Source organism: Agelaius phoeniceus, chromosome 2 (assembly GCF_051311805.1).
Source record: "Agelaius phoeniceus isolate bAgePho1 chromosome 2, bAgePho1.hap1, whole genome shotgun sequence".
Classification (NCBI taxonomy): domain Eukaryota; kingdom Metazoa; phylum Chordata; class Aves; order Passeriformes; family Icteridae; genus Agelaius; species Agelaius phoeniceus.
The window spans coordinates 42,407,806-42,435,432 of NC_135266.1; the positions used below are offsets into that span (position 1 = coordinate 42,407,806).

Genomic DNA, 27,627 nt, shown 5'->3' on the forward strand with positions numbered 1-27,627 from the left:
TTTCACTTCACCTTGGCCAATTCTACATTAAGATCCAGGCCTCTGCTCCGAGCAATGCAGAAGGACTGGTTCTCTGAATCTAAAATGAATGGGTAAAATTAAGATCCCATCTAATATAGATTGAGTATTGCTAGTCAGATTTTTAGCCTGAGATGTTGCACTGCACTATGATCCTGCTGTGGTTGGATCTACAATGGATGTAAGCATCTTCTCTGTTTCTCCTTTTAGTATAACCAGGCTACAGTATTTCCAGAAGTGCAGAGAACTAACAAATGTTGCTTTTTGCTGCAGGGTAATCCCAAGTCTTGACTAGAAATGGCATGTTATTTTCCTATTGGGTTGCCATGAAAATGGACAGAATAGAGTACATAGAGTACAACATAGACAGAAGTGATTGGAAAGACTTGGGACTGTGAAGAACTACTGTGACATCCCATGAATTTGATAAATGGCGGCGTCAAGAAGATACCTGGGTCTTCATTTGCATTGGTAAATTTGGGTGCTCTCTTTGGCAAGACAGACCAGTGCTCTGCAAGTGTGCAGCAATCAGCTGAGGAGGGCATGTGGTACAGCCTTTTTTAAATCAGAAGCTCTTCAGTTTTGCTCATCGGTTTTACCTACAGATTGCTGGGACGGTACTAACAGCTGTACTAATTATCCCTCTATAAATCTATAGATGTATAAATAGCAGGAACATTGAAGTCTGAAATGTGAATCCAATGATTGGTAGTAAAGAAAATAATCTTATGTTGAAGTATTGTTTTCCCAAAATGATTGAATAAGTAAAACAAGATTAACGATCACTGAGGTTTTAGCTGATTAAGTCAATTGTTGAGATGGATGGAAATAAAGCAGTGGTAATTTTATAATTAAGTAAAGAAGTGAAACAAATTGAGGTGCCTTTGGAAGGGTGTAAGTGAAAGAGCTAGGTGATAAAAATGGCCTTAATACATAACTTTTTTTATAAGATAAACAAATATAAAATACTTTTGTGGATCACTTTTGATACATAATTTATACTGCAAAGTACCTGCAAAGGCTTATGTGGTTTCTGGCCTGTAGGAAAGAATTTATTCTCTCCTAACAAGTCTAATACATAAAAACTGAGCCATATTGCTCTCCTACAATGAAATTCCATACCGTTTCCAGTGGAGAAAAAAAGCTTTACTGAATGCTGGAACAGCTGGCAAAGAAATTATAAAGTATGATTATAAAATTATTAAATCAGGAGATGACCATCTTCTAGTATATAGTCAAGCCTTTTGTACTAATCTGAAAATGGAATATATTTTGCCTTACCAGCCTATCCAAACTTGTGCCAGCAGCAGTTGTAGGTCTCTCCTCTGGGATGTATGGTCTAAACCGAGTATTGAAGTTTTCAGGGACAGAACGGGAAGATCTCAGGGCAGGTGCTGGTTTAGGTTGGCCACATCCTTGGAAAACCTGAAGAAAGACATTCTTGGTTATATGTTGGTTAAATGAGAATCATAAAAAAAGGAAAGCTGGTATTTTGTAGCCTCTTTATTATTTTTTTTGTACACTCAAAACAAGACTTTATTGACATTTTTATACTACTGAATTGAGTGCTTGGCCTGCATCAAAACTCAGGTTAATAATTTAGCATTATTAATCACTTGGTGAAGGTATAGAAACATATAGGGACCTTAAAACCCCCTTAATTTAAGAAGGTGATTATTATGAGAAATTAACATCTGAAAGCATCTTAATTGCTGTCTTCCCAGGAAGAGAAATACACAAAAGGATGTCCTTTGTGGCAGGACATAGTTGATAACTGTTTTCAGTTTTGTTAAAATGCAGTATTTACCCAGAATCACAGGGCATCCATAATCCCTACCTACAGCTCTTTGTACCTTGCCATCTTATTTGTAGTCTTAGAGAAAAGTCAATGATGAAATAGTTTTGTAACTTGGATAACTTTCTTATTCCCTCCCAGTCTCTCCCTAGAAGGGTGAGGCAGACTGAGTGGGCGACAGTGATAATTATTTTCTGCTAGTGTGTTTGTTTTCTGGGTATAGAAAATAATGCTCGCAGTTATGAAATTTTTCATATACTTCCATCTGGAAAAAAGTTTCAATGTTGTGTATCTGGTAGGTACTAAAGGACACAGAAGGCTACTGGATATCAAGCATATTTCCCAGAGGCATTTTCACACAAGCTGCACATCTGAAAAAAGGTAGAAAATCCACTGAGTTAAAATTTTCAAGCGCTCTCATGAAGTAGAATCCTAGTGTTTGCCTTCACACCAACTTTTTCAGTTTTAGAATCACCCTTCTGGTTTTGTGACCATTGTATTTTGACTATTTCAACATTTTGCCTCCATTCAAAAGAAGATGAATTAAATGTCAGAATTTCTCATAAGTTATATTATACAAAACTCTTATGCCATATACAGACTGTTTGAATGAGCTTTGTGGGGCTGAAAACTGTGCAAATGCTGTGTTTTGGTTGTAGGACCAAATTATTCCTTTTTGTGTGGCTATGTTGGTTTCTGTGGCCAGGTTTTGGTAGTGGGGGGACTACAGGTGTGGTTTCTGTGAGAAGCTGCAGCAGCTTCCCCCATGTCCAGCAGAGCCAACGGCAGCCAGCTCCAGCACAGCTCTGCTGGCCAAGGCTGGGCCAGTCAGAAATGACAGTCATGCCTCTGTGATAACATTGTTAAGAAGGAAAATAAAGTCATTGTGCAGATGAAATTGTGGCCAGGGAAGAGCAGGGTGAGAACATGTGAGAGGAACAGCCCTGCAGACTCCAAGGTCGGTGCAGAAGGAGGGGCAGGAGGTGCTGCAGGTGCCAGAGCTGAGATTCACCTGCAGCCCCTGGTTCAGCCAGCCCATGGTGAGGCAGCTGTGCCCCTGCAGCCCATGGAGGTCCCTGGGGATACAGAGATCCACCCTCAGCCCATGGAGGACACCCACACCAGGGCAGGTGTGTGCCTGGGAGGAGGAGGCTGTGACCCCGTGGGAGGCCTGTGCTGGGCAGGGTCCTGCAGACCCGTGGAGAGAGGAGCCCACACACTGGAGCAGGTTTGCTGCAGGTTTGTGACCCTGTGAAGGGACCCACATGGAGCAGGCTGTGCCTGAAGGACTGCACCCCGTGGGAGAGGGACCCAAGTCCATGGTGCAACTTCTGTTTCTCTCAGGATACATTAAATTGGCCCTCAGTTCGGTTTCCTGATGTTAATTTAGAGGCCCCAAATGATTCAAAGTTTGCTGAAATAAGCTGATTAATACTAAATATATGTCCAGTCATCAGGTCTGCTTTGGCTTAAAGTCCAGCAAGTCAGCTGTTGTATGGCCATTGGGATTTTTAATTTATGAGTGGAATAATGTTTGGTCTGGTTTGAGAATATCTGTTTTAAGAGTTTCAAGCCTCCCTAGTCCTGAGGACTATTGGACAGTAAATTAATTTAATCAACCAAGAAAAAAGATTTTAGCTTGTAAAGCTCTAAACCTTTCATCAGGAAAGAATCTTATTTTTCTTCTATAAAGAAAATTCAACTAAGATTAATATTCAAGATTTGTACGTGATTGTGTAGTACAATTTAAAGGGTGAAATCTGTACTTTAAGAGCGTGAATTATACTTACAAAAGTTTACTTAAGTGTCTTCTGACTCGAGATAAGTTATGCACTGAAAACATAAATGCTTTTTAGATATCTATGAAATCCCATTTACTCAATTAAGCAACTGGGTATTTTCCTATGAAGCAAGTGACAATTATACAAAACATACAACCAGATTCTCAGGAGAAAGGAAAGTGAGGGAATGTCTCCTTTAAAGTCCCAGTGTGTGATTGTTAAGCTACTTGTATGGCCATGTGGTGCAACTGCAAGTCTACATAATTTATATAACATCTTTCTTATGATGTACTGAAAAGAACCCAGCAGAGACTTTGTGGCATTTATCTTCATACAAATAGTTTCAGCAAGTGGCTTTATACAAACAAATTTACATACAGTCAGACAATAATAGAGATGGAAACTAGACAGTAATATTTACATGACAGAAAAAGAAATAACTTGCTTTTTAAATGACCTAACAGAAATGCAGTAAGGATACAATATTCAGTAACTGAATTTTGAGTGTAAAAGAGACATTTTAAAATTTGCATCCTGGTATTGACAGAACACAAAACGTAAAGATGATAACTGATATTCACAAATGCTTCCTAAGAAGAAGCACATGAAATACTTTCTTTACAATGCTACTGAGAGGTATTGAACAATTTTGGGGAATATATTCAGGTGTTTCATTACATATGCTGTGAATTGGTAGCATAAACCCACTCTCTAAAAAATTGGTGCAGTCCATTTAATCTGAATTTTGAGAATAGATTCCATTTGAAATTTAGAAAGATAACTTTAGTTGTCATCATATATGTGTCTACATTTAAGCTATACATCTAAGATAGGGGAGATCAAAAGCTTCCTTCTGTTTCTCTCTCATCAGCATCTACAGTCATTTGGGATGTTCTGGGATATCTAAGACACCTGTTATGATTTTATAACACGAAACCATTCCCCGCTGAACTACCATTGAAGCTCAAATGGACCAAATCTCTATGGTCAGGGATATGAACCAAGCCGTGAGAACAAGTCAACAGAGCCAGTGAAGAATTGCATCTCTTGAGCTGACTAAATGGAAGTATCTACTTCAGGACTAGGATGTAGATACTGTAGAAAAAAGAGCCCTTTTCCCAGGAGAATTTGAAGTTTTGAATTTTTGCAGAAGATGAATTTTGTTCTTTGTGAAACCTTGGGTCATACTGTTATTTAGCCATGTGCTAGTGCTCAGTGTTTCCAGTTGAGTGTCTCTATATGATTCTGCTCCATTGACTCTTCAAATAGAATAGCATTGATTTTTTTACCTGAAATGCCATTATATTTTTCCTGCACAGAGCTCTGGAAAGAACACAGATAAATGAAGCAGTTTTCTTAGTATGAAACTTGTGGACTATTTTAAGAAGAACCTTGGATGTAGTTCTGTGAAGATATCCTCCTTATAAATAATGCATAGGTGGTCTGCTATGTCATGGAGCTCATTCATCCATTTAGCTGAAGTAATTGCCGAGAAGGAACATATATTTATAGGTTAAAATGGCACATCCATCAACTCAGATAAAAGTAGATTTAAGACTTACTAAGGAGAAACTCAGTTATGGGATAGACTATATGAAAGTGGAAAAATATTGTCATGGCAGCCAAATTACTCTTTCAGCAGTCTAACATACTTGTATAGGACTAGACAGTTGCAGAAAATAGTTCAATATGTTGTTTTTTGAGCAGCAATGGAGACATGATTATGCTGATGCAACCAGATTAGAAAATTTCTCCATTGTGAAAAAATTGGATATTATAACATCTTTTGTTCTGTTTTTTGAGTTTTCCGCCACTTGTGAAGGAGCAATCTCTGCAGGTATCAACTAGTAAACATTAATGTTTTTAAAATGGAGCAGATGTAGCATTTACTTTTTGACTTGAAGCAGGAACCGAAGGTGTTGGTACTGACAGCCTTGTGGGAAGATTGTGAAGGCTCTCAAAACATGCTTGTTTTGGCCAAGATTGAAATGAGTATTTATATGTTATGACTCTGAATATGACTACCTGAATTACCTCAGGGAGAATGAGAATGACAATGAGAATAAGGTAAATGCATGCTATGACTAAGTCCTTGATATGAGCTGAACCTTGGGAAACAATGCACAAAATGTAAAAATTTTGCCTGAGAAATAATCAACATGTTGCTGAGCACTGAATTTGGCACTATGTTGTTCAAATACCAAAAAAGTGTTACTGGAGAATTACAAACAGATTTCAATAAAGAGGACACCCTGTCTCAGCTACTATAAGCAGAAATCCAAGGTAAATCTACTGCACCATGACTTCTGCCAGAGGCAACTTTCAGGGAACATTAATCTGGGTAGACCCAGCCTGCAAGGTCTATTCTTAAAAGGTGCTGATGTCTTGGGAGGCATCTCAGGCAGCCCAGGCTGGTTGTTTTGCACTCTCTGTGCTGTGGTTTGTGGAAGGAACTCTGTAAGAATGGCTGCAGGTGTTAGATGACGAATCTATGGAAACTGGTTTTGATGATCAGCAGTCCTTGTCTTCTCTTGGAGGAGGGAAAATTTGGGCATATTCAGAGTACATAGATCCTTCCAGCAGCCTTGGGGTGTGACTTTCTATACCATTGCTCTTTTTTGACAAGCATCTCCAGTTGTCACAGCTGTCAGGAATGGGACTTTCCCTAAGGCAAAATAAGGACCTTGTGTGGCTGTCATTAAGGGACATGACTGGTGTGCAAGGTGAGCAGCCAAGAAGCCTAGAGATTTGTGGTCAGACTTCCTGGACAGCCAGTGCTGAATATGAAAAAGACTAAGAAAACAGAGAAAGATTACAGCCTCAGCATGAATTGGAGGGTTTTAACATAATACTAGCACATGTTTAATGTGAAATGTGCCAGAAGAATTGACTGTAATCATCACACAAACAAGAAATGCTAATGACCTAGGAACAGAGATGCTCCATTTTATGCAGTGAGAGATACTGGAATGTGTCTGAGTCTGAATGTCCTTGGTCAGCAAGACAAAGATAGAAGAGGTACATGTGGTATCTCTTTAATTCTCTGTCTCACTATTGATGCGCAGCTATCAAAAGAGGAAGACAGAGGGTTTGTGTCTTCTAAGGAAATGAAAGACAAGGAGTGAACTCAAGCAATAAGCCTTGACTTTCTGCACTGATTAATTGTTAAGTCATTGGCTTTTTCTTGGGCTTTTGGAATAGGGCAATTTTATATCACTATATGAAACAGGAACACTGGATTTTGGATTAAATAAATGGGTCTTCTGCCTACAAAGAGGATGAAGTAATTGAGAGCTCCTCGAGGAAGAAATCTTTTGTTTTCATATTTTAAACTCCTTTTAAAAGAAAAAACAACATTATATAACAGGGCAGAAATATCTACTGAATACAGCATAGATTCTTCCCCCAGACTCAACCAGATTTTTAGATAGAAAAAGCTGCATGAAGTGGTGAAAAACAATCTATGCGTGGGTGTTGCAGGCATAAAATTATTAGTGCATCATCATTTTTCCACTGTAAAAAGGCACTGACTGACTTGGGGAAAAATAGCTATGATTCCTAGTCACCACATTTTTCAGTAGGTACAGTTGAATAAAAGGTACAAAATTGTCTGAAGAATGAGAAAATAGAAAAGATCATCCTTCCAACACCCTGCTTGAAGCTTTCTGAGTGGCATCTCAGATTAATCGATGAGAGTGGTTTTTCTCCCACATTAGGGTTGCAGTTGCATTCCATGCACCCCACTACATCTGGTGAGGTGTCTGTCATTTCCCCTGAAGCTCTAAGTGGTCAATTTGTATAAGGGGGAAAAATTAGATGACAGAAGATGGATCAAAGTCTGCTTGTATATCATCTTTGCAAGTCTGACCTGGCATAGAAGAGGACAGCACTATACCCAAAGCCTTTGCCTTTTTATAAAAGGGTAAAGCATTTCCATGTTACATGAAAAAAGATGGCTGTAACCTAGGAGATCAAGGAAATCACATTTCACAGGAATAATCATGTACAGAGAACATACAAAGGTCCCTCAAGGATAGACAGCTCTGTTATCTATGAAAATATAATGAAATAAATTTTGCTGATATAATTTCTTTTCTGTTCTACAAGATTAAAAAAGTATTATCTAAGTTTTCTCTTAGAGGAAAAACTATTGCATTGCAAATGGCATTGCTATTAATCTTTACAGCAAATAAAATATTTGTGAGGGACAGGAGAAACAGTCTGCTCTGCTATGAACAAATAGTGAGATGAGCTCATGTCAAAACATCACTGGACTCTGGCAGGGGATGCAGCTTTCCAGCTAATGGAAAAACTGTGAAAACCAAACAGTAAAAAGGAAAAAATCAAAAGTAAAAAGGAAAACAAAATACACCTGGACCTGGGGTGAGTTTTAAGTGAAAATATTTTTTGTTTCTTTTTTGAGGTAAGAGCTGAGTTTGCTGAAGCTGACCTTTAATTCCCAAAATATTTGAGAGAATTTGGCTGTTAAACACCTTGATGACTGGTGCCAGAATAAAGTCTCATCCTGCAGAATGTAGACTGCTTTTAAAATCCAAGGAACTTCATGTAGGTTGAAAGCAAAAGGCATATTGAAGGAAACTCTTAGCAACCTGCAGCACTGGGGCCATAAAAAGCATCTAATTTTGGGTTGACAGGAAGAATGTAAACCTCAGGCTCCTGCTTTTTGTCCCCACTTTTTTTTTTTTTCCCAGCTACAACAGCTTCCTTCCAAGCAATGGAAAATCACTGACTTAGATGGCAATCTGGCCAGCACCTGACTGACTGACTGACTGACTGACTGCTGGGAGTTAAATGGGAGGTAGAAGCTCCTAATGCAGATAGCTTGACGAACTGTTGACTTTAGAATTTCAGCCACAGTGCACTGATGAATATTAAGGCAAAGCCATTAATTGTTGACTATTGGCTCAACAGCACCTGCTACTGAATTTGAAGGATCTTATTAACAGGGGGTTCAGAGGTGGTGGTGACCTGTGTGTACACACACATATTAAAAATGGAAAGGAGGCAGCCGGTATCATTAGCTCTGTTTATCTTTGTGTCAGAATCCAGACAAAACTCTATCAAACTGAGGTCTGGTAATCAGAGACCAGCCAATGTAGTGTTTCCCTAGAGTGGCTATTAAAGGAGGTCAAATGGAACATTTTGTGTATTCACCTCAAACACATTGTGCTCAGTCTGACCTAGATAAATCAAAATGTGTTTGGAAGTTAATATGGAGAATCACAGATGAGGCACGAGTGGAAGTTACCAAGTATACTCTGCAGGATAATGCTTACAGAGTTACCACTGGCTTTCAGAACCGGCTATTTTCCTTAAATCTCTTACAGCTATTACTTTGAAGTTTAATAAATGGTAGCTTTCTCCCTTCCACTTTCTTTTGAAAAATTCAAGCTTTTTAACTAGTTTAACAAGGAATTCAAAGCCAGTCTGGTGAACTGTTGAACAAGCAAAACTAATTTCTGGTGGTCTGGACAATCCTTCTTTAGACAGAAAAATTGGTGGAAATGTTTTTCCCCCCACTTGTGACATTCAATAACAGAGAAGGCACGACTGACACAGTACCTTTGCTGACACCTGCATGCTGTTCTCTTGCATGTTCATGATGGCTTCAGAAATCTTGACATCAATAGGATCCATGACTGATTCAATGTTGAATGGTCCCTCTAATCTCTCCGCTACCAGAAGCATAGCATCTGTTAAAACACAAAGCAGCCATTCCCTTAAAGAAGGGATACCTTTGGGGTCCTCAGGCAGAGCAGCACTGCCAGCTGTAGGTGTGGACACTGAGCACTTCTCAGCAGGAGTCTGGGGCAATGTGTGGCAGCAGCACTGTGAAGCCTGCAGGGCAGCTTCCCAGCTGTCAAAAATATCTTCCCCTACTGCTGCCACCACAGAAAGAGGAATAAAGACTTTAAAAGTTAGTTTAATATTAGTTGCCATAGCATTATCAAGCTTGGGGTAAAATTATTTTACACAGCTTCTTGAAGCAGCCAGTGCTTTGGAGTGTAATCTTATGTAATCTCCTTCCCAAGAAAAAGCAGGATGATAGAAATGAATCCTTGGGGTATGTTCTTAGAATTTGTGTGAGATGATGAAAATTTTGATATGATCTATTGGGGTGTTATAATTAAAGCAGCTGTTCTTTCTGACCTTAATGATCTCATTTTCTTGCAATATGAACAGCAGATGAATATTGGATTCCTGCCATAGTATATAGGTATAAACCATGTTTGCCTTGCTACATTTTCAAAACACGGCTGTAAGTTGTATGTAAGAGGATGTAATGACTGGACAACAGGTCATGGCTTTGAACTGAAAAATATATTGTTTGTATGTTTTGTATTAAAACTAAAAAGTTTGTTTAACTTCTGTTAGAGCCCCTCTGCAAAATAATTTAATCTTTTGATGTTCATTAACAAGTGAAAAGCAAGCAATTGAACAGAAATTCATGGCAATAATAAAGGTTTTTCCATGAATCAGGTACATTTGTCTATACACAGACAAAAATTTATCATAATTTATGTGGCAATAGCCATGTGATAAACTGGATTTACAGTATATCCTTTGAACAGCGTATGAACAGGATCCTTGTCTCCCATGTTAGATTTAAAGCTTTCAGCAACTAATTAGCTTTAAGCAGCTGATGCTTGTAACCTTAGCACAATAAACAAAAATCTTCACATGCTCTCTTCTTTATACATCAGACTTAAGCTCCAGAAAGTACCAAGCAGACTTCCTTCTGAAACAGACCCATGCCTGCTTTGCTGTTTTAGGCACCAGTCTCACAGCAGCTGTGTGGAGAAGGCATGGAGCTCTCTATAGATCTGATTGCAGTGCTTGTTGTGAGCTTTACACTTGGGTGCAAGTCACAGAGGTTTGTTCCAAGATGTGGACATCTTCTCCTTCCCCATAAAAGCACAAATGCAAGGAGGTGTGGGAAAAAGGGGCTGGTCTCACTCTAGCAGTTTAGACAAACACCTCCATGCACAGCCTCACCCAAGAACTGCATAAAGTTGTTTATATGCTGTCCGTGCATACCCAGAAATCCCACTGAAACTGGAATTGCTTGGCATGTAGCACCAAAGCACTTCTGCAAATTTACATCTAATAATTCACAGTACTTTTAGGCTGGAAAGAGTGTAATGCCAGTTATTTGGAGTGAGGTGTATAGCACTTGTTGCTAACTGTGAGAAATGCACAGATGATAGGAAATTGGTTTCAAGCAGAGGTGTTATTTTGCCTGCACCTTATTTTAAATTTCTGTACTTTATAGCCTTTCCAGTGGGAAGTGGAGAAAAATAGGAACTACCTCTGACAGAGAAAACAGTTTTCATATACACAAAGACACACACATCCATACACACATGCACACACACTTACAGATTACAGCAATAAGTTTGCAGTTTTTCCAAATGCAAAAAAAAAAAAAAAAAAATTTAAAATATGGGCTCCTATGAAGTATTTTCTTCCTCATGTTCAGAATGACTTGAATAAAACATTTATGATTTAGTACTTTGTGATCAGCTTAAATCCTAGGTGCCACAACCAGTACCAGGCCTTGTTAGGGCACAGGTCTTGGTGGCTGAATTTTGGTAGTTTACTTCAGGAATAGGGTTAAGATTAGGGTTACTGTGTAAAACAATCAAAAGTATTTGTGTTTCTTTGTTTGTTTTCTTTTCTTTTTTTTTTTTTTTTGGTTTGGTTTGGTTTGGTTTTTTTTGGTAGGAGTCCATTACATTTTAAGCTAAGGACAGGTGCCTCTTTATATGAGTCCACTTTATTTTGGCAGCTGGAAGGTTGGAAAAATCTAGTGCTAAGCCCTAGTATGTGTTCAGGGACTGTGCTGAAGCAGAGTTCTGTAAATACATAATTGCTGGAGATCTCTTGTGGGAATGGGTGGTGGCTCCAGCCTATCTGCTGCTTCTTCTGATGGCATGGGGCAATAGCTCTGAATTAAACCTTGAAGTGAAATCTCAGCTATGTGGCAGAAAAGTCCATCACCTTTAACTGAACAAGAACCACAGTTTTAAGAACAGCCTTTCCTCAAGGAAAGTGCCTTCAACTCCAAAATGAATAGCTCTAGGAGATGCAAACTAAAAATCTGTTCCTGGCTTAAAGAGTTTGTATCTAGGGAAAATAACCTTTAGCTAAACAGCTTCTATTTTCTGAACGTTAAGCCTATTCATAGACTTAATCTTTATATATACATATATATATATATATATACACACATATACACATATATATATATACACATATATATATCTGTATCTATATCATCTATATCTATATCATCTATCTATATCTCTATCATATATCTATATCTATCTATATCTATATCTATATCTATATCTATATCTATATCTATATCATCTATATCTATATATCTATATCTAATCTTTATCTATATATCTATAATCTATATCATCTATCTATTAATCATTGTTAAGGAAGAGGGCAAAGGCTGGGGAATGTGTATGATTCCAGGCTGCCAAAGGTGATCTTTTTGTTATGTTGAGTTCTTTCTTTGATATGGTATGGTAGAGGTCTGATGATGCTTTCAAAGCTGAGGTTCAAGTTACCTTAGAGTCAAGTTTATATTTCAATCACATGGGCTATAGCTTTAAGCTATTGCTCTACATAAAGGAAAGGAAGAAAGTAAGAGAAAATAAAAGAAAACAAAATGAGAGAAAATAATAAAACAGTAAATCCCTGCTTCTCCATATTCTTTAATTTCTGTTTCCTTCTCTGACTTGGAATGATTCTGGACCACTCCAGGTAGCTATTCCTATCTTAAGTCTATGGAGTGAGAGGCTATGAGCCAACAGTGATACTTGACATTACAGCCTTGTGATCTTTAATTATATCTTAAAAATATACGTGGGAAGCAAGGGGTTAAGGGAAAAATAGAATTGGAAATATCCACACCTTTATTGATGACAGGTACATCTTTATATCAGCAGTTTGTGTTTTTGTTTTGGGGTTAGGATGTTTGGAGATAGGACTAATGCTGAAGTAGAGGCCTATACAGGGATATATTTGAAGAGGAAGAGTCTGAGAAACAGATTAAATTCTGTGCCAAGAGATGCTTGAAGGGCTGAAGTAAAACAGGTTCCTCCTTCAGCATTAGTTCTGAGACTAACACAAGTTATGCTTCCAGTTACTGCTCAGTTTAGGGATCAGCTCAGACTAGAAGTCTTGGACAATTGCACAGTTCAGATGAGTTCTTGCAGAAATGGAAATTTAATTAATATTTGAGGACTCATTTTTATTTCAGTTCCAGCAGCTTTGTGGGGCAATGGATGACTTAGCAGTGACCAGGCTGCTGGGTTATTCTTGTCTCCTTCTGGTAGGAGTACTACAAGCTCAGTCTAGCAAAAGAGGATAAACAAGTGGCATTTCTATGAATGGCAAAATTATTTTCTTAGCCTCTGTCTGACTGGGCTCTTCCTTTAACCTTTTTTCTAACCATCATGCTGTTCCTGACTAAATCAAACATATCCAGATGACACCTGACAGCCACAGACTGAGAGAAGCCTGGAAGAACAAGGTAGTCTTATTATTGAATGTTATTAGTGAATGTTCAGGCCCCTTGGGAACAAACTCACTTGTGTATCTAACTAGCTTGATACTATAATTTTTTGAGTTAGGCCTCAGATTTAAATTAAGACTGAATTTTTCATCCATAACATTGATTTCAAGGAAGAAACGCTGAACAGTGTTTAAGGTGAATTGCCCTCTTGGAAAATATTTCCTCAGGTCATTAGGTTGAGTTCTCTTTTTTGCCAATCCTAACTCTCACTACAGTGATAAACTTTATTATTCACTTGTACAGTTCCATATGAGCACATGCATACCAGCTAGCCTGTGCAATTGAGTGAAAAGGAAGCTGTTAGGTTGAATACAGTGAAAATCTGATGAAATGTAGTAAGCTGAGATTTATGACAGGACAATCAAAACATTTTAATGGTCCTCACCTAACTGTAGCTCTTCAAATCTCTAATCGTGTATCAACAAACACAACATTGCTGTCCCAAATCCTTTCTTTTTCCTTCTAAAAATGTTGTGAATATTATTACATGAGAAACTGGGAAGATTTCAATATGGCGTTCAGAAAATCTAGATGCTTTAGTCTTGAAATCCTAATTCTCAAGAACAGACCCTTGAACTGGACAAAAGCCTAGTTGAGTTCAGTGTAAATCTGAGTGGGCTTAATAATTTCTCAATCACCTCAAATAGTAGATATTGGGAACTTAAATATTGTTTGTCCTATAAAAAATATGAAAACTGGGTGATCGACTCACCCATATTTTATGTTGTTAATATACTTGGACTGTCTTTGTTCAATTACATATGTTCTTGATTTTTCCTCTTTTGTATTTCTCCAAATCTGCCTTCTTAGGTTCAGTATGTGTTCTTCATGTACTACAGCATCTGGCAAAAATCTGGCATCTAGCTGCCAGCTGGGCTGAGTGGATCAGGAACTCAGTTTAGGTGAGCCATTCTCGTGCTGTGGGTTTGTCAGGGACTTGGAAACAATAGATGTGACTAATTGCTTGCTTGAGGACACAGGCTTGCCAATGGCCCTGAGAAAGTGCAGAGCAGATGGCACACCTGGGTCACCATCAGTGCTGCTGCTCTCAGCCTCTCCTGGATGCTGAAAACAAGAGTGGGGACCTTCCTGACGCAGTAACCCCCTAAAGTCTACTGAAGGCCTAGGGTGTGGTCCAAGGGCCCCCACCAAGTCTCTGCCAGCTGAGCACAGCAGCTCTCTTTAACTGCTTTATATTCTGTTTTCCATATCAAGAAAAACCACAGGTATTTGTCAGCAGCTTTTAGAAGGACCTTGTTTCATTTTAAGCAGTATTTAAGAAAGAGATCCTGAAGAAATTTTTGGTTTGCTTTATAGGTTTTTTTTTTAATTTAGTTTTTATAGGTGCCATTTTAATGAGAAACACAGGAGAAAACTGGACATCATGCTAAGTGATTTACTGTATAACTTAAACATTCAGAAGACCAGGTGTGAATTTCAAGATATGGAAATACTTTATGAGCCCTAGGCATCTACAGGCAAAATAATGGATAGACTAACAATACAAATCGACAAGAATCTGCCTCTGTTTCCTTGTAAAAGCATCAAGCCACCCTCCTATAATCTTGATACCAAAAGTGATGTGTTCCTGTTTGTGTTATATTTCTTTCAGAGCAGTTTCCCAGAAAACTTCCTAGTGAATTCCAGATTGAAATAAAAGGAGCAGGGAAAATGAAACTGATGTATGAGACTTCTGACAAGTTATAACCCCCTCTAAACTAGGCTGAAATACAAAGTTCTGGCAAGAACCATCAGTGCCTTCTTTTTCTTGCCCTCTTTCTAGCATCCAGAAAATGCAAAGAGGCTCTGATGGGGAAAATTTGGGAGGCTGATAAGGAAAGGCATTTTTAGGGTCTCTGTTAATTTGGCTGTGACATCAGTTTTTCCTTTCATGCACATTGTTGCTCTTCTACTTCAAAATTATCAGTGAGATTCCAGCAGTGGCTGAGCTTCCCCCAGGGGAATCCAAGAGAGAATCTATGGATGAAGTCTATAAATGTTGTTTCTTCAAGGAAACATAGAATGGTAAAATACTAAATTGCATGTCCTTCACAAAACTGTAAGGTATATTTTTTTGGGGGGGGGGGAAGGAGGAAGATCTTATTTTAAATTCCCCATTAAGAGTTCTCTATTTTTCTTCTAGACATATGGTCTTACACTTATCTTTGGAGAACTGCAAAGTGCTTGTTCCCAAAGCTGCTGGTGAACAAAAGTAAGGACAAGTTTTTATTTGTGAAACTTCAAAGGATTTGTCTATGGACAGGACCATGGATTGCAGATTAAATAGTTGTAAGCAGAGTGAGAAACCTCTTGCAGTTGACTGTGACCTTGAGAGTGGCAATGACTGTTTTGGGATAGGATATAATTGTTGATATGATGGGCTGCAAGGCAGGGATCATTTGGTAGCTTCCCAACCTTCTGACCAAGGGCAAGGGGAGGCAGGAGTCTGGATTGTATTTACTAGGTTGTGTAGGTAAAACTCAGTGAGTTTTCTATCATGACACTAAATATAAATAGTGGTCATAAAATCTTTAGAGCATTAGATGGTAAACTAATGAAACAAATTAAAAACTAAAAATTGAAAAGTGAAATATGGGTACATATTGACTTTTTACAAATATAATATCAGTGGAAATACATCCCTGTAATAATCTGCCAAAACTTTTACTGCTAGATTATGATTTACTAAAAAAATTCAAGAAGAGGAAAATAAATCTCTACCTCACATTTAAGGGAGGTGATAAGAACTCTTCTCAGGAAAACAGAATAAGGCACGACAGAGATGCCAAAACTGCTGTTTTCCTTAGGGTCCACAGTCCCTTTTTCAAATTATTATTCATATTAGAATTCTATATGGTTCTATCCTGATGAGGCTAAACTGACACATTACAGATTTCCTGTCTGAATATCATTAAGCTCCACATACACTCCATACTATAGAATAATAACATTATAATTTTCTACATTCAGCTTTATTTTATTTTTTGTGGTTTTGTGGGTTTTTTTGTTTGTTTTTGTTTGTTCATTTTTGTTTTTGTTTTCTTTTGTTTCATGGGAGAAGGCACTTTTCTTAAAATTCATGTTGCACTTGTGGAGAGGGAATTCAATATTTTTATTTGGCTATTCAGTTAACAATAACCAGTTAAGCTTCTCTCTGGAGATATGCAGGCAAATGACTTGTCAGTCCTTGCATGAGAAACTGCTGGATGTGGGGTAAGATTTTTCTGGAGGTGAAAATTATCAGCATACAAATCTGAAGCTGAACAAAACAGGGAGCCATGGGGAAAACATGTCTGGGGTGGGTTGTTTACAGGGAGAAAACAAGGGCAAAGAAAGATGGATTAAGGTGAGCTAAGGAACAAACATGGGAAAACAGGTGGAAGAGGGCATATGAAAGAGGCCATCTGGAAAAACTGCTGGTCAGCAAACTTGTCAGAGGCTTGATCACTGCAGTCTGCTATATATCCTTATTAAACTCTATTCCTCTATTAAACTCTTAACCATTTTCTGGTTGAGAATCACAGCATGGCTGTGCAGAATATTCTGTGTGTGTATGTGTGTGTGTGTGTGTAAAATGCAGCTAGCAAGGTTCAAGCCAATGTTCCTGTGAGTAGGAGACCAGCAGCAGGTAGGGCCTCAGGTTTCTGCTGGACACTGGGTTTAGTCTGGGTGCAGAGTCTGGACAGTCCTGAGGTCCAGGCTATGGTTCAGGGGAGTTGGTTCAAGATGTGTGTGTGTGTATGAGTAAAGGGGCTGCATGCAGCTCCTAGATGAACTGCCACAGGGGCAGTCTGACAAAGATCCATTCACCCTCTTATCCCTTCTGAGCCTATCATTTCTGCAGATCATCCTTGAGCATGGAGTTCTTCAAAGGAGTAGTGCAGAAGGACGCACTCCTGAAGGTACACAGTACAACCAAGACATGGAAAACTCAACTTCAATTTCTTTTCCTGCTGTAAGCAATCTCAAAATTTTACCTGCTGGAAAAACACCTTAACCACCTCTGCTATTCTAAAGTGCCCAATAGCTCTCTTTTTAAAGCTATTTCTATGGAATACTAAGCTATTCTGGACAGAAAGATTGGTATTTAAGGCATATAGTCAAGAAGGGGTGAATGCAGTTTCTGGCTTATGCTTGAAGGGCTGATGTCTGAAGGATGATGTAATGAAATTATGTCCTAAGTTCTCTCAGGAGGGACTGGAATCCAGAATTAACCCTGCCAGGTTAATTACCAGCTAATTACAAGGCAAACTTTATAAATTAGTGTAGAATATCAGATCTAGTTATTGATTATCTGTGTTTTAATTACCAGAATGTACAGATTTAAGAATTAAAATGTGATTTTTGATATTTCTGATCAGCTATGTAGCTATGTCGGTTCATGGCAGTATCACTTACTCTTCCTTCAAAATAAAAAGGAAAAAAAGAATTGTCAACAGTATGAATAAACTAAAAGGATATTTTATTATTCCTGTTGGGATTGTGTCTAACTGTGTCTAAGGTAGAGCAGCTCAAGAAATTACAATAGATGTATGAAGAGTTATTGACACACAATTGCCATCTTTTTGCATCTGATAGAAACAAAATGAGTTTTGTTGGGTGAACTGATGTTTTTGAGTATTTCACATACTATATGTTTTTCTTCCACATATTGAAAAAAAGGGCTATGTAAGATTATTCTTCTTCTATGTCTTTCTATAACTTTGAGGAATTCTAAACAGTTTATACACTGTTATTAGATCATGTCTTATTTTTGTTCATGTGTGCAAAAATAAAATAGCAAAGACTAGGCAAAAATGGTCATATTTGCCTACTACTCTTATTCTTCCACCACCTATAGTAGCTGAATGCGAGACATTCTTCTGAACTGGAATTTTAGCTAACATTATGTCTAAATGCTTGACATGCATCAATTAATAAAAAATAATACATTTCTAAAACCTTTGTCTTGTTGCTTTTTCCATATGCCAAGAGAGGTTTAAATGGTCTGTCAGCAGAAATGTTAGCAAATAAGGGAACCCCCACTGATGCCTGTATGCTACCTTCCATAGTTAATTTAAATTTGTGTTAACATAGACTATTGTGCATAATTCTTTTAAGATAGGTGGAGTTTGAAACGCTGAAAAAAGTCCATCTTTCTGACTCTTTCTTGATGAGCTAGGCTGAAATGGTTGAAAAGAACAAATCATAGCCTGAAATCTCCTACTACATTGAAAGGTATCCTTAGTAAAAATCTCCTGGGTACATAGCGTGCATTATCTTTATACAGTCAAAGACATTAGAACCTCAAAGATCTTTTCAACCATTCAAAAGCCCATGCAGAGTTACAACCCTAGATATAAATTCCTGGGTATAAAATCCCCAGAGCTCTGTGCAGAAAAAATTTAAAATACCTTTGCTATATTCTTCTGACTTTTTTTATGAAAGCTATTTCACTGTCTGCCATACATCACTATCAGAATATTTGTCCAGCTATGTGGTGTATTTTTTTTTTTGCTGCTTAATTTAACTCAACTATTTCTAATAAGCTGCTTCATATTACCTTAAACAGTTTGATTATTTTTCTTTGTTAAATCCCTCAGATATGTGTAGATATTTATCATGTCTTTTAGTTGGTGCTTGGTCATATTTTCCATGCTACTTTTCTTATTCTGTTTTCACAAGTTATTTCCTCAGGTCTTTTCCTGTTTTCTTTATTTCCTTTAAAAGAATTCTCTAGTATTGTGGTGCCTAGAACTAATTAAACATTTAGAGTTGGATCTTATTAATGTTGTTTTGCAGAGGTCCTTTTTATTCCATATGTCTGACTCAGAACTAACTTCCTTGATTCCCTTGATGTATCTGATTTCCTTATCCCCTTCATCACAACTGATTTATAATTCTTATTTCGCATGTAAGTCCTGACACATTTTTCAAATGTCTCCTTATTTTCTGACTTTACAGTGAATATAATTTCTACACTCTTTTTTATTTTCTTCCCCACTTCTAATTCTAAATTTTGTGCAGTAGAGATTTTTCCAACCTTTGACAGAATTTATGGTACCTTTTTTAACACATAATTAATGACCTGTCCATTATCTCTTCTGGAAAATTGACACATATTTTACTTTTATAAAAAGTTTGTTTAAAAAAAACTTCTAGTTATTTCAATAATAACTTCACCCTTTAAAGGTATCTTGTCTTAACATCTTATCATAGCATGGATTGGATTGGAAAGGACCTTAAAAATCATGAAATTGCAACCCCTTGACATAGCAGGGACATCTTTCCCTTGACCAGGTTGCTCAGAGCCCCATCCAGCCAGGCCTTGAACACTCCCAGGGATGGAACATCAACCATTTCTTTGGGCAAACTGTTCCAGTGCCTCACCACCCTCACAGTAAAGAATTTTTTCCTAATATCTAATCTAAACCTACTTTCTCTTAGTTTGAAGCCACTTCCCCTTGCCCTGACACTTCATGCTCTTGTAAAAAGTTTTTCTCTGCCTTTCATAATCTTTCTATTACTTAGTGCGGTGGTATCTATGACTTTAATGTCTTCTGAAAAAATCCATTTTAAACCTATCAGGCTGATGTTCCTATTGGTAGTTTACTGCCTTATGGAAGGACATTGGTCATCATTCTGTTTTTTTCTTTTCTATGAATAATTTTTTCTGCTTCATAGTGTCTGTACAGCACTAGTTGTAATGCATCTTCAGTGCTGCATTATCAATGAACTTTTAGCCATTTTTTGAGTTAAAAGGGTCCAGTGGATGACCAGCTAGATGATGAAAATTTTGGAGATAACTTTTGCTCCAGAGACATTTTTAACAGACTGCACAGGACCCCAACCCAAGACTTTCTTGTTGTTATCTTTTTTAATAAAATGGGATTTGGGGTAAACAGTAAGGTGAAAATGGACACTAGTGTTACTGTTCAGGAGACTAAATATGAAGACTGACCTAGAAAATCAGAGAAGGACCTCATGATACTGAATGACTGAGCAATAAAATAGAATCAACTGATGAGTATAAGAAAACAAAAAAAAAAATTCCTGATATCTTTTAGGCAATTAAGGGTTTTGAGATGATCATTGTCACTCAAAACCAAGCTTTTCAGTTTATGCTACCAAACATTGTCTTAGCAATCATCAGAAAACCTCACACTGAATATTTGGAGAATAACTAGAGAAGGAAGAGAGCATCAAATAAAATAGTTTTATAGTTACAAATAAATCTACAATAAAATAACATCATGGATAGTGCATTGCAGAAGTGATAAATGAAAGCTTTAAGATATGACATAAACCATAATCTAACATCACACAGTCCTGAATCAGAAGAATTACCAGAGGATGCAACAGTGGCCAGCCAAATTGTGGGTGATATGGGGGTTTCTTGAAGTTCAGTGCTTATTCCAGTACAGGAAAAGAGATGTGGAATACAAAACTTGTGGATCACATTTTATTAATTTCTTGAAGTTACAATAATGATAATTTGTTAATTCCAAGTATATATGGCAAATTTTTTCAGTGTTATCATCTTTTCAGAGAATAACTGGATGATCCTCAGTTTCTTTGGTGAATTCAACCTTTATTTCCTTTGAATCAAAGAAAATCATTGCCTGTGTTTCATGTGGGAAGCCACAGTTGCTATTAAAGCCTGAAATACATACTTCCCAGGTACCAGTGCCAGGCTTTTGAATAGACATCCTACAAGTAACATCTTTCCTGCTACTTTGTCAGTAAGATGAGTGTATGCCTTTCCTTGCCATAAATAAACAATCAGCCTATGACCATCTTTGCTGGCATGAATCCATCCCAATGGAGCAGCTCTTAGGGAGGTGTCACACACAGTTGCACAGACAAAATTGATTTTTGCCTTTCATTTTATTGATTAATATGGAAATGTACTGTGGATATCTCATTGCATTTAAAAGCCTGCCACTATGCTGAGAATTTTGAGATGCCTAATAGCATTTTCTCCCAGCAAGTCTCAATGCAGCAAATAAAAACGGTGGGTTTTTTCCCCCACTGATAAATGTTTGAATCCCAAATGATTGCATACATCAAGGCTGTCACAAATCAATGCTGTTGGCACGACTAATCTATTTATTGTTTTGACATTCCTCTTGAAAGGAAAGAGCAATTTCTCTATGTTTGTCTAGCTGCACTAACTATAATATTGGGATGAAACAGAACTAATCAATGGGATAGGGGCAACATTGTAAAAATCCTACACTCGAGCTTCTTAGTTCTTCCAAGTTATCTGTGTCCTGATCTTTTAGATGATTGGGTGATCAAGAGTAAAAATGTTTGTCCAGTCTAGAGAAGGTCAAAGTACAATAAAAAGTCAATGTTCATCACGAGGCAACTTGTCTGATGTGCTGTAATCATCATAAATATTAATAATAATTCACAACAGTGTTTTGCGGAAAATAAAAAGTCTGTTCCCGCTAAAACTTTCACAGCAGAGAAAAAAAATGCTTTTAATAGAGGGTGAAAAATGAAAAAATGGAACATTTTCCACAGAAAGATTGCTGTCTGGCTGTACACTACTGAGGCTTCCAGGCCAGTAGCCAGGGAACCATTGTATTAATTGTCCCTCTAAAATTTTTGATTATCTAAAACGAACATTTCCCAAAAGCAAAAGTCAACAACAAAAAATTAATCCAACAGCTCCAGTTTCATCCAATGGGGATTTATGAATATGAATTAACTCTATTTCCCCATAAGACTGCTGTATGCCATAAAAATGGACTACGAAATCTAGAGAGGTATAGGGATGTTTAGGGATGTTTTGGGACTTTCTATAGCTTTGAATTTTAACCTGTTCTTTCCATTCTAAGCACTTAGTAGAACAGTCCTCCCTGGCTCCCTGAACACCAAATGTGAAGATGTAGTCAGCACTGGAGACCTCTGGAGAGATATTCCATCCTCCCACTTTATTTAGGGGTTAAGTTTGCTGTGAAATTTTCATAATGCATCCCCTCTTTGGGAGCTGCCTGGCTAAAGCAACAGCAACTTTGTGCATTCCAGCCTCTGCACTGCTCTGCCCCACATTCCTTTTCCAGCTGAGCTCCTCCTCTGACACTGGTCCGTGCTGGAGACCAGCCTTCATGAAATTCCTAATCTTTGCGTGCATCCACTGAACCCAGCTCCTCTTCTTACCAGAATAACAAATGTTGATGAAATTCTGCTATCACTAACCCAGCTCTAGCCCTGGGACATGAACACTGATTTCATTGCATTTCTTCTTGGTCCTTCCAGACATAAGCAAGAACATAAGGGTGCAGATCCAGTAGCATGTTAAGGAAGAAATGTTAGTTTCTGTCCTATGCTATTGTACCCACAGTTTATTGCTGTAAAGAAATAACACTTACTTCAAATTTTCTGAATGTGATAGTGTAAAGCCAAATACATAAACGCTCAATGCTACATATTTTAAAGAAGACATTAAGTTTACTATTAATACTTGTATCTGCTGAGAATAGGACATGACCCAAGGCCTAATAAAGTCACAAAGCATCTTTTCAACAATTTGTTTTGGAGAAGACTCTTCATGCCTGTTCTCATATTTTTATGAAAATATTCATTTTTTTTCCAGTTGGCTGAGTGTATGGAAGGAAATAACTATTATTCCCATTTCTGCACTGTTATCTGTGGACATTACTGTACAGAAATGAGCATGTTTTGGCATGACAGGACTAGGTGGTAATGAGGTTGATGATTTTGTTCCTATTAAACACAATAAGCCATGCCAATTTTGGCTCTGTTCAAAATATGGGTTAAAAAAAGGCAATGTTTGTATGTTTGTCAAAAGGAATAGGACAGTATCTATGGAGCAAATTGTTTTCCATGGTTTCAGAAGAGAAAAAAGTGTGAGAAGACAGAAAAAAGAACAGCAAACACTCTTCTAAAAGTTGATACAGAAATGACTGCTTTCTTAAAATCCTGTTTACATGTATCATATTTTTCAAGAAAAAAATAGGAACAATGAAATCATCTGACAGTGATATATGCTGCACTGTACACTAGATTCTATCTGCTCTCTGGGGAAATCTTTTCACAGACACTTAACATTGCTGATATTCAGTAACTAAAAAAGGCCTTCAAAGTCAAGTGTGTTCTGCTTCAGTTAAAGGAAAATTTAAGATGCATTTTTTGTCCTCACTATTTCCCACATGCTCTATACAAAAAGATAAGAGCTGAAAATATAAATAATGATGATTAACTTGGTAGTATCATGTTCCTCTACCAATCAGGAAGGAAAACCAAAAAGCTTTTATAATACTTACATCAGCCTAGAAACATCTTTTCACCTAAAGCAGGCAGATACCATTTATGTATCCCAGCCTCAGGTGGGGTCTCTGCACTTGTGAGACCCAGCCTGGAGCTCTGCATCCAAATCTGGGGCTCCCAACATAAGGAAGGCCTGGGCCTGTTGGGGTGGGTGCAGATGAGAGCCATGAAGTTGAGGCTCATCTTGGAGAAGAGAAGGCTGCAGTTGGACCTTAGAGCAGCTTTCCAATACCTAAAGGGGCCTGCAAGAAAGCTGGAGAGGGAATTTTCACAAGGGGATGTCATGACTGGAAAAGGGGTCATGGCTTTGAACTGAACAAGAGTTGGTTTAGAATACAAATTAGGAAGAAATTTTTCCTATTAGGAAACAAGAGTAGTGGGGCACTGGAACATGCTGCTCAGAGGAGCTGTGGATGTTCCATTCCTGGAAGTGTTCAAGACCAGGTTGGATGGGGCCCTGAGCACCCTGGTTAAGTGGGAGGTGGAACTAAGTGGTCTTTAAGGTCTCTTCCAAAACAAACCATTCTCTTATTCTATTATATTTTCTTTTGGAAAAGCAAGTTAGACAACTTTCCATTTCAAAAGCGAGTTGCACAAATGGAACTAGAACAAACCTGTCCTTTTGGTGATATTTACTCAAACCATGGAATAGAAATATTTACTTTGATTATTTCAAACATTTCTCTTTCTCTCTATGGAAACATAATAGACAATAAATTCAACTTACCCCTTGCCCTAACTTTATTGCTTAACTTTTTTTTATTTGTTTATTTTTTCCTCAAATGTTTGTGTGCTTAATGTTTGTTTGCTCAAATATCTGTAGAGGAGTTCCCATTAATGAACAAATTATTGTGTCTGTGGTTCAGATGAGTTTGTTCAGTCTTGTCACGTGTCCAAGACCACAGTTTCTTGACGGAAATGAGACAGAAAAACTTTACTAAAAACATCAATAATTTAGATGTAAAAAAGACAATATATGAAAAGACAGCCCTTTTTTGTTTGATAAGAATGAATCTCACTAATTTAAAATGGAAAAGGGTCTGGCAAAGAAAGAATATGAAACATTTCCATACCTCTACCACACCTCTTACTACAAAGCTTTTCCTTCCTTCATTTGTGTTGGAAGGCTGGAATATCTAATCAAGGACTGGAAATACATTTGCTGTGAGCCAAGTGGCCAGTTACAAAAAAAACCAAAAAAGCCATGCCAGATGCCTATAACTCATAGAGTTTCTGTATGAAACTCTATGTTTCATACAGAAACTGTAGTTTCCTTTTAGTGTAAATGGTTCAGTAGAACTGAAAATTCTCTTCTGTTAATAAAAGCTGTTCTTTGAAACATGAATAAAGATTGCAGTCACAACGTGATCCTATACTTCTGGATAGCTGCCTGAAAGAACAACGAGGAACACAGGAGTGTTCTTGTGTCTCCTCAGGCACTTTCTCCTGTGCTTCTTTATCCTGGATGCATGAAAGAGTCTGGATATCTACATTGTGTAGTGAAAAAGAAGACTTGGATATGCATGGAGGAGGATAACTTCCAAGAGAGTTCAAAAATGAGAAAGCAGTGTCAGAAGACAGGCCAAATGTGCTGCTCAGCTCAGGATACAGGCATAAAACCCATTTAAGTCAACTGAAAAAAGGGTTTACTCTCCTCTACACCACTGAGGACAAAACTTTATCCTGCTCTGTGCCAGCACTGGTGCCCATGGAGTAGAGAGACAGATTCAGGGAGGGATGGAGGTGGTTGGAAACAATCTCAGGTTAATTTTCATCATGATGTGATCTGCTGCAGAGCAGACAAAAAGATGATGGGAATGGGAAGAAGCTTGCCTTACAAAAGGCAGCTTGCATTAGAGTGGCTTTTACTGAGTTCAGAGTGGTGGTGCCATCTCTGTCAGGTTCTCAGGTGGCTCCCACCAGCCCAGGGTTTGCAGGAAGAGGTGCCTGCAGGCCTGGGCTATGGGTGCACCCAGCAGCTGTGGGTTGGAAGGCTCTGACCATGTGAGTGCTACTGATTTCCTCTGTAGCACCAAGCACAGCTCTGGAAAAGGATGTGCATGCTGTGAGGAGAAACATTTCCAGAAGATGTAGTGGGAACAGCATGCTGGAGAAAGGCTGCTGTGCTGAAGTTCTAATATAGAGGATTGCCATGGTGCTGGAAACAGCAGCCAAAGCCAGAACTGTTATAGCAATGTGAACCAGCTGCAAAACAGGAGCCACAGCAAAGGGTTGACAGAATGGCACCAGGACACTCTGAAAACAGTTCCAAGAAAAAGTTCTAACCTGTTTCTCCTCAGCTGGGCCCTTCTGCTCATCTGCTATTCTTAGACTTCTGTTTTTCTACAGTAACCACTGTGTGCTTTGAAAATGTTTAGGAAGTTTTGAATGCCACCACAGAACAATTTAAAAAGAAAATATCAGTAAAATGACATCTTGTTATGTTAAGACAAATATATGCCTTTCAGTGAATGCCAGATGTAAAAATTATTTGTTTTTAAAACAAAAATGTGCCCATAAATCTTTCTTGGTTTAAACAGTCAATGAGTTTTAGTTCTTTTTATTTTCTGAAGAAGCAGGAAAATATAACAATAAATGCTAATTGGAAAGGGCATTACGTGTTATGTACTAACTTATGTTCTTTTCAGCTTCCTAACTTCATTTGATTGAGAAAATGGTGAGCAGGTTGTGATAGTAGATTGATGGTTTCTTCTAGATAACTAAAAAAAAAATATTCTGCACCATAGGGGATGTCTGGAGGAATCTCTGTCCTGTCCACACTAAAGAACAAAACAATTATTTATTCATGGAGACATAGGCCATTAAAGGCATATTTATTCCTAAGTTTTTTTTAATGTTGTTGTTCAGTTAAAGATGGATTTTTTTTATCTTTATTGTCACTAATGATACATTTAAGGGTTTCTGATATGTGATTGCTTTGTAGAGCTTCGTGCTGTTTGAAAGAATCTAATTTCTTAGATAAATACTGCCATTATGCAGTTATTTATCCCTTTGCCATTAGGGCATATTCCTTGATTAGTAGTTTCATGATTTGCTTACCAAAGAGATTGCACTGTGTTGTGCATGTTCTTGAGAATCAGATAAAATACCCTTGTTCACATTCAGCTTCATTGTTTCACACTCAGCTCTCCAGTTTAGACAAATCACTTCCTCACATTGTCCCTGAACTCTTAGATAAGTAATTAATAAAAAAACTGGGAAAAATGGGTCTTTGTGTGCTTTGTATTTCTTTCCTTTCTCTCATAAGTACACAGTGTCAATCTCCAATTCCATCTTACCCAAAGCACTGCTTGATGGCATGGGAAATAAGATAATGATAGCCCAGTCTGAAGTGTACAGCACCTTGCCTCTTCCTACTGGTTTCCTGCAGCAAGCAGTGCACACATAGTTCAGGGAAAAGTGTCTGATGGCAATTGCATTTCTAACTCTTGGGTCACACACTGAAAAAACTCATAGATATTACTGGAAGGTTTACAGTGCATTTAATTTTGTTTCAAAATTAACAGCAATTTCCTTCACATCCCATTTCCCACCAGATATTATGTGCAAATTGGATGAGGTCACCAGAAAGACATTTTGCTTAACAAGAGTTTATCTGAGTTTGAGGCAAGAGAATAAATAGACACTTCTTCTTTTTCAGATTGGAGAAAAGTATAGGAGTCCACATATCCAAGGCTACTGAATTACTGGGTGAAAGTGTTTGTTTTCATAGCAAAAGACAGGTGTCTTTCAATCCTTAAGCTTTCTATAAAATGCCTCTCTACAGGGCACCACAAGGCATGTGGATAGCACATCTTTGTCTGTTGCACATAAACCAAGAGAAAAGTTCATCCAAGAGAGGGAGGGAGGGCCACCCAGAGAACCAGGCATCAGCTTCATCTCCCAGAAAAGAGTTATTCCACTCTTGCTGGTAATGTCTGCAAAGGAGCCAGAGATCTACTGGAAAATGAGTTCTCTCTACTGCAGAGAACTGCAGAGGACATGGATTAGGGCTGTGTTATGGGGATAAATGTCTTGCAGCTGTTAAGTAAAGCATCTCTCTAGCCAGAGCTGATAAATCCTGCAGCACAGAACTGCAGAACAGAGGGCTTTCCCCAAGTAATGATCCATCTGTCTTGTAA

The 27,627-nt window shown here is 37.9% G+C and overlaps 1 protein-coding gene across 2 annotated transcripts in view; it reads right to left on the minus strand.

Annotated features, from left to right (window-relative positions):
• GPC6 (glypican 6) overlaps positions 1–27,627 on the minus strand; it is a 731,795-nt gene that overhangs the window by 71,202 nt on the left and 632,966 nt on the right. For both annotated transcript variants that reach the window (XM_077173559.1, XM_054628114.2), the window contains exons 5-6: positions 9,178–9,308; positions 1,300–1,443 (exon numbers count right to left, since the gene is read on the minus strand). In XM_077173559.1, the coding sequence (XP_077029674.1) occupies positions 1,300–1,443; positions 9,178–9,308 (275 nt within the window). The remainder of the gene's footprint in view (positions 1–1,299; positions 1,444–9,177; positions 9,309–27,627) is intronic.